This window comes from Limulus polyphemus, unplaced genomic scaffold (genome assembly GCF_000517525.1).
Source record: "Limulus polyphemus unplaced genomic scaffold, Limulus_polyphemus-2.1.2 Scaffold217, whole genome shotgun sequence".
Lineage (NCBI taxonomy): Eukaryota > Metazoa > Arthropoda > Merostomata > Xiphosura > Limulidae > Limulus > Limulus polyphemus.
In genome coordinates this window covers 47,827-56,359 of record NW_013665827.1, presented here as the reverse complement: position 1 = coordinate 56,359, position 8,533 = coordinate 47,827, and the positions used below count along the sequence as shown (strand labels likewise).

The following is an 8,533-nucleotide window of genomic DNA, read 5'->3' as shown; positions in this document are numbered from 1 at the left end:
TGGTATTATTAATTTTTTATTTTACATGTTTTCATTTCATTGTGTATTGGTGATTTCTCTCCAGTTAATGTTAGGGTAGGCAAAATAAGATATATAAAGTGTTACCAAAAAACTTTTGATATTCATTTAGGAGGTTTTGCAAAATGAAATATGAAAACTGTAAGATGAAAAGAGGTATTTTTATTCTTAGCATGAAAATCACCTTTCATTCAAACTGATTCCATAAAGGTTTTGAAAATTCACACACAAATTTTTAGTAGAAATACTTTATTAAAATATCAGTTTTTCTCTCTAAAACATACTTGTAATATTTTACAAAAGCTTGCCAAATTTTGTGAAGATGCTATTAGTAAATATCGAGATGTTGTTTAAATGTTTTCCTGAATACAGGCTTGGTCAAATTGATCCACCTTGACTTATAGGGTTAATGGATGCAAAAATTGCTGAATGTTAAGGTAAAGAAAGTTTGATTGCTGTTCTAAATAAAATACTTTTTAGTAGCACATGTTGAAGATGTTGATTTATACAGATGAGCAGATAGAATTATGACTTGGGTACAAAGGACTTGTAAGAGGCTTTAAGTGTCAGGAAGCTTTTTCACTTTTTTTTCCGTGAGTAATATGTACAAAAATTAAATGAATACTTGGCAGGGGTATTTCCAGATGAAAAGGATCTGGACAAATTATAGGTCTGTATTTAGGTAAGGAAAAGTCTGTCAGTGGTGAGCTGTACTTGAATAGATTGGACAAGAGTATTTGGAAAAGCTTGTACCATGAAAATTTCCTTGGGGACTGTATAAACTATCCTTACATATCTTTGAGTGAAGCACTGGTGATGAATTTAGATGATAATTGGCTATGTTATTACATGTAAGATTAATAGGTTAAGCAATTGTTTTGTGATGTGGAAATTAAGAAAAATGTTTGATTTTCATTACCAGAAGTCATTGATATACATTAAGAAGTTAGAAATGGAGACTTAGTTGTATGTATATTAGCTGATGTTGGTGTTACAGTATACTTTAATTGTAGAGTAATTAAATGACTAGAAATATTCATTTTGTTCATGAGAAGCTGAGGAATTTGTTAAAGTTTTGAAATATTGCTTTTGTTATTTAACATTTTAGTAAGACTGTTTAGAAAGATACAATTTTAGACCTAAAATTTTGTACTGAAGTGGATAAGTAGTGATCATAATTCTGTTACCTTTGTTTTGTGTAATAAGGGTGTTGTTGATAGACCTGATGGCCTTATATCATCTTTCATTCTCTTATAACATTTTTTTTTTTAAGAGGCTTGAAAAAAAGTGTCATGTTCCAAAGTTTAGCAAACCTAGCTTTTCATAATTGCAAAATATGAAAAGTTAGATTTTTAGATTAACTTACATCAAAAAGAATGCAAGTGAAATTTAGGAAATACTAGGTTAATCACACTGTTTTAAAAATGCTGTATTTCATTTTAAAATCCTATTGTATGACCAAAAGCCCATTCCTAAATGGATGAATAGGGATTTGATTACCAGTAACAGGACTTTTTCAAATTTTATGTATTGACCATGTTATCTTGCCTTTCTCATTTTGTTATTCTAAAAAAATAAGCTATAGTCATAGAATGACACAAAACAATTCTAATTAAAAGCTGTAACTTGCTTATTAAGCATGTAATTTTGTAATTCTACAAAAACATGGAATTGTGCATACTTAGAATTTAATCATTAATTTAAATAACATAAAAATTATACCAGGTTAATTTTGATCATTTGTTTCATAACTTGTTTTATACTGTCCTGACAAATTTTTATTTTTTACTTTGGGCCATTTCATGTATTTACTTTAGTATTCCAAATGCCCAATACAATAGGCCTAATTAGATAGTTTGTTTAAAATCATACCTTTTGTGGTGGGCTCGTCAATTTCACTTGTACAATAATACATGAGGTAACTCAGATTTCTTAAGGTATACTCTCAAAAACTGGTAAAATTTTGTTAAAGATCATAAGTACTGCATTGCCCCTAATTCCCTAATTAACACTCCTCTCTAAATATACCACCCTCCCAGAATTTTTATAAACCTTGCCTTATGTGACACCAATAGTAATCCACCATATAGTCCTCTACTGTAATCCACTTTATTACTGTAATTTTGACAGCAATAGTAATCCAATGTATAATCTACTTTTAATACTGTAATTTTTGATGAGAAAAAAAGAAGATAAACAAACACGTTCACACATACACGCTTATTATCATTGAAATCAACAAATCACATGTGAAAAATAGAATTTGCAACTGCACAAAAACTATAATTAGCTTCCCCCTTTGCAATTTGCAATGTCCTTGGGGACATTAATTAGGGGCAATAAAGTATCTTGTACACAAATAATGATGGTTTTATAATCAAGTGTTTTTGCTAATGATATGTTATTTTTCTGTTGTTCACACATACTAACTATTAACAAATCGAGTGCAAGGTGATTTTCATTATAAGTATTAAAATACTTATCTTCGTCTCACAGTTTCATATTTCATTTGTATAATCTATAGAACCTCCTAAAAGGATATCAAAGTTTTTTAAGTTAAATGTTTATTTTTCATTTTCTTACGATAGTACTAACTCTAGCTATTATGTACAATGCAATGAAATGATTAAGATTAGGAAAAAACAAAAAACGTACCTTTTGATTTTTTGTAGAATATCTTTGAATATGTTGTTTTGCTTATATTCATAATTTTGGGTCTTTCCTTTTCACGTATAGTTAATTTTTAATGTTTTATTTTTCATTCTTGTCATTTATAACTTGTTATTCATCTTGATGCAAGTCAATGATGTCCTCAAGACATATTGCAGTTTCTTTAGGAGACATGCACAACCATTCTGCAAAATTTTTGTTCAGCGTCTAATATCTTAAGTCTTGAGAACAGATGCAAAGTATGATGCATATTTAAAAAATGTTTAAACGTTTTAATTATGCAATTTAAAACATAACTAATACATAATTAACAAAAATATAATAGTAAGACCTAAATAAAATTCAAACTGTATCTGTAACTATAACATATTTAGATAAGAAAGAACTGTAAGTGCTATTGTCAGTCAAGAAGCCAATCATACAATAGTCAATTTCATGTACTCCATGATGAAGACTTGGCAACAATTTCAAAATACCAATTGTTAGATTGTACTGTAAAATAAGTACACGTGTATGCAACATCTACATTGGAGACTATAAAGCTCAAACATATCTGTTGAAGGTGGGCAAATGGCAGCTGTCAATGGCTGGAAAAATTTATTACTTTTTCAAACTGTATTTATTTAGAGAACTTTGAAATGAAAGTCAAAAGGTTATCTAAGCATCTCATTGTCTAGACATACCTCTACAGTACTGCCATTGTATTATTGAAGATACATTGTGTCAAAGTAGAGAATTTTCATAGCTTGTTGGTCACGTGACAATACATCTGAAGTTTTAATTAGTTTTTCAAAGGTTTATTTTGAAATAAGAGACTTAAAAGTTGGATAAAATCAAATTTCGAATCATTACACGCATTATAATATTAAATTCAATCACATACATTGATATTAAAGGCATTTAATTAAATTTTGAATGTAACACAGTGACTTGATGCAGAAATGCATTTAAAGAGGCTCTTGTTGCGAAAGGGTTAACGAGATATGAGCAGCTTCTGTTGTGCCTTCTATACAGTTAAGCAGTTTCAAAATGTGGCAGTTTTGGTTTGTTAGAGTTATTTGAAATGAGCCAATGTAACAACTTAACTCCTATTTTTATTAATATTTTAACTTCATTTTGTCAGTTGTTTATTTTTCTGAATACACCCATTACGAATGTTAATACAGTGTATGAAAGTTCAGGGATGCAGATTTTTTAAACTTTAAATATAAGTGAAAGCTTTTTCCATTTAAATTTTTATGATGTATCTTTTATGTTTTTATTGTTGTCTAATCACTCTACAGAATATTAGACTTAACCTGGAATACGTTGCAATAGAAATGAATACTCATACATTGTATTTAGTTAAATGGTCTTTATAACATATAAAATGTCTTATGAAGTTCAAATAGGACTGTAGTGGAACACACCCATTTATGGAGGAAAAGTTGGGTTTTTGATGAAAAATAATGACCAACTGGAAATTCACTGTAACTTTACTATAAATGGTTGGATTTGAGTAAAGTTTATAGTACTGATGTATAACATATTAACCCTCTGGGTATTTGTAAATAAAAGTGTTCATGTCACGAGCTTTTTATAGAGTTACAATAAAAATTTAATTCAATTTTAATATCTTAACTTGGCTTTTCTACATCACATGACTCTTGTTTGCTCCAAATTGTACATTTTAGATGATTTTTACCATCCCTATTTGAGCTTCTGGGTTTTAATTCAATTATATATTTTTGGGATGATATTTACCTTTATAATCTCCAATCATCTTGTCTTACTTAGATATAAACTAGAAAGCCCAAGTCATATACTATGCCCTCCTTTCAAAAAAGGTCAGTAATTCTCTGTGACATTTGCTTTTATGTTATTTATAAGCAATAGAAAGAAAAGATTTTGTTACTGATTTATGTATCATTCTTATGACAGCTTTTGAACTGTTTGGCATACAGATTAAAGTTGACATTGCTGAGTTCATCTTGACCAGCTAAGTCTCTTAGTTTGGAAAGCCAGTTAAATTATAATAGTTATAGGACATTGTATGCTTTTTACATGCTGTGATTTTGTTCTAAGTTGAATATTGAAATAAATAAAAATTCAGTAAAGTGCTAATAATAACCCTAGTAAAAAATTAGGGTTAAATTTTATTGCTGCTTTGGGTCTGATTGCAAGAAAAATATGAGATTCACACGTAAGTTCTAAATTTCTTGTTTTCTATAAATATTTTTTATATATGGTTTTAAAAATAACAAAATGTAAAAATTAGAAACTTAAGAAAACATATATTTAAAAAAATAATTAAAAAATTCTTAGCAAGTGATGGATGTGAGCTGTTAATTTGTTATATAATTCAATCCTTTTACTATAACTTGAATTATTTGTTTGTCAAGTGTTCATAGCTTTGTTATGCATGTTTAACAGTTATACAATGCAAATGAAATTTATAAACTTTAAGATGAAAAAGAAACTTGTAATCTTAACATGAGAATCATTTTGTACTCAGACTATGACTCAGACTCGTTTGTTTATGTTCTTTATAAGATGGCATATGTGGGTTACAAGGTTATAGAGTGTATTTTAAAGCATTATACATTTTGCATATAGTAATAATAATAAAATAGGTAATCAAAGATTGTGAAGACTGTTTTGCTATATCAAATGATGATAAAAACTAAAATTACTGCTAGAACTAGGTAGGTGCTAGGCCTGTTAAAAAAAGATGATATGAATGAAAAAAGAAATCTCAGTTTTGGCCATTTTATGGTTTTCAACTTTGGGATGCTCAGGATAGCTGAAAAGCATCACACACACTGGAGATAGAGGGACATTGCCAAGTAGCTCTTCATGCCTAGGTTCCTATGAACTGTAGAGTAGAAAATCCAGATGACTTCTGTGTTGCTTTAATACTGGCATCCATGCCATCCTTACATAGAGAGTGCTAGTGCACTCTCCGAAAAGGAACTAACTGAAGACCATTCATTCAATATCAATAAAAATATCACTTAAGTTCAGTGGAAAACATTTATATGGTACAAATATATTTTCTTGGTGATGAAAATATTTTTCTTTTTTGTGTGTCTTCAACTATTTGTAGTATTAAAAATTCTTTCTTGGTTTTATAAAGTTCAATATTCAGTATTTTGGGATACTGCAGTGTGTTAAAAATCGGGATCACTATATTTGAAATTCTAATGTTTATTTGTACAGCAGTAGCAAAGTCGATTTTGTCATTATTGATATAGTTTGTATAAATATTTTCTAGATAACAATACTAATGAATAATTGCATTATATGCAAGTTATCTTTGTGAAATGGACACAAACTTTAATTCTCTTGGAGAAAGGTGCAGACAGAGTAAACCCGTCGAGTGAAAAATGGATGATAACATATCCATCAAAAACAGGCTAAAACTGTCCATAAACATTGCCAGCAACTGTATACTAAACACCAAAATATATTTGCTGTTCACAATAGTCCCAGTGGTGCTGAAAGTAAAAATAGACAAATAGTTTTGTGCTCAAAGAAAGAAGAATTTTGTTTCAAAGAGGATTGTCTTTTCTGTGAACAGCCAGATGGGTATGAATGGAAAAAAGAAAGCATTTGAATTTGTTCCTGTTAGAACAATGCATTTTAAGAATTCTGTTGAAAGGATGTGCAAGCTTAGAAATGAAGAGTGGCCAAGTAAGGTAGACTTCTTGCTGGTATATATTTCTATGCCATGTATGCTCTTCACCATAAACTTAATATTTAGAATAGGGGGAACTATTCCACAAATGTCAGTCTTTCAAAAAAGATCAAATATGAATAAAAGGCCATAATACTTGAGGATAACGATGAACAGCTTAGAATTGGGTGTGTTGTGGTAAAGATGAAAGATTTTTCTATGATTTAAACTGTGAACTTTACAGTTCAAAGTATATGAAAATGAAACTTTATGGTGACAGTGCTTTAATGAAAGTTAGTAGTTGTATCTGTAAAAATGACTGCTTGCATCTTAGATGTAACTTCAAGAAGATGGTCCTCTTTGCTTCTCAACTGGTAGCTATCAAAATTCAATCCAGCCTGAATGTATTGATATTAATAATGACTAAATGTGTACATAAAGCTGTTCTGAAAAAAAAAAAAAATCATGTTAGTTACAATGACTTGAATTAAAGCAGGTTTTTTTTGCAATTTTGGAATAGTTCCTCACCACCACTATATATGACCATATAAAGCTTAAGACTAGTTCTCTAAACAAGTGTAATTTGTTGCATCATATTTTACTAAATAAAATTATTCATACTGCTAAACTTATTTGAAATTTCCAGATAAAGCAGTAATTTCACGAAACTAAAGATGATTAGTTCCAAGGACTGTGTATTGATTTTTGTTATTGTAGGGTAATTAAACAAACATAAATACCCTTTTTCCTTAAAATTGGGTAATGAATATCATATTAGTAACCAATTACCATTTTTCTGGATTTTTAGCTATAAAAAGCTAATTTTACCCCAAAATGGGAAATCCCATTTTTAAGGACTCTTGTATGTTATAAAATACACTTACAAACTGATACTATGCAAACTTTCTCTCCTGTTGTACTTTGTCTAAGCTAAGGTATATAGTTCTGTAGACTGAATGAGATTTTTCAGTTTTTCATGATTATTGAACAAAAAGAAACTTTTTGGTTACAAATGAAGATGGTTATCTTAGTGGACTTTAATGCATTTTTAATATGTTATGAAATACAGTTGTACAAATACAATAAACTTTATGTACTCAAATTTGTCCCTTAATAGTAAACTTACAGTGAATGTCAAGTTTTTATCAAAAAACAATATTTTGCACTCCAAAGTTGCCATGTTCTACTATTTGGACTTCTTGGCACTTTTGATATGTAAAAAGTGACATTTAAGTACAGACACTGCACCAAGTTTCATTACTGTTACATTTTTTTCTAGGTTGAGATGATAATACAAGATTTTAGCAAAAAGAAAAGATTACATTTTAAAACTTATTGTGAGATGGTTATGGAGGAAATACATGTCATTATGAGATTATTTTTATTTTTATTCTGAAAACAGAAGTTTCAGTTTCTGAAAAATCCATGTCAAGAGCTTCAGATGAAACAGAAACAGGCAGTAATTCTAGTGATGGATCACAAGTATGCCCCATTTGTTTAAATAAGCTTTGTGGACAGGAGATTGGAACACCAGAAAACTGTGACCATTCTTTCTGTCTTGAGTGTTTACTTGAGTGGTCTAAGGTAAAATTAGATTATTCATTTACATTACCCATATAGCATGTTTGAATGTGCATTGTGTCTTTTTCTTTTAAATGTACGATAAGAAGAAGATAATTAGGAACTTTAAATAATTAGAAACTCTCTCATTAAATATACTGACAAGATTATTTGTAGTGGGGAGCATAGAATCTAGGGCTAGAATTTTCTTCTTGGGTGCAAGACATTAAAGAGAATGTTAAAAATACTACCTTGGGTTGGAGATGGATATGAATTACTTAAGTTCTAAGGCTTAACTGAAAGATTGAAAGTTAGTGTTAGTTATCAAAGATATACTTAAAGTAACAAGAGGGTAGGTTGAACTTATTTGTAAATAGTAATAATATATATATACGTAGATAATCTATTATAACTAAAATTGGACTGTATTTTACAAAATACTGGTTCACAAACTAAAGACATGTCACTTTGTAAAGGCCAGTTTTATACTACTAGATACAGTAACATGAGTACACGTGTGCTGCATCATTTCAACTTCTGTAATATATATTAGTTAGACATGGCTGAAAGGTCAATAAAATAAAAATAATAAATATATAGATGTATGATGTTATGAGATTTAAGCAATAT

At 29.2% G+C, this 8,533-nt stretch overlaps 1 protein-coding gene across 1 annotated transcript in view; it reads left to right on the top strand.

Moving 5' to 3' along the window:
• Positions 1-743: 743 nt before the first annotated feature.
• The window catches only part of LOC106478493 (ankyrin repeat domain-containing protein 11-like), a 54,583-nt gene continuing 46,793 nt past the window's right edge, over positions 744-8,533 (top strand). The window contains exons 1-2 of the mRNA XM_013939045.2: positions 744-831; positions 7,746-7,927. Of these exons, the coding sequence (XP_013794499.1) occupies positions 7,769-7,927 (159 nt within the window). The 5' untranslated portion in view covers positions 744-831; positions 7,746-7,768. The remainder of the gene's footprint in view (positions 832-7,745; positions 7,928-8,533) is intronic.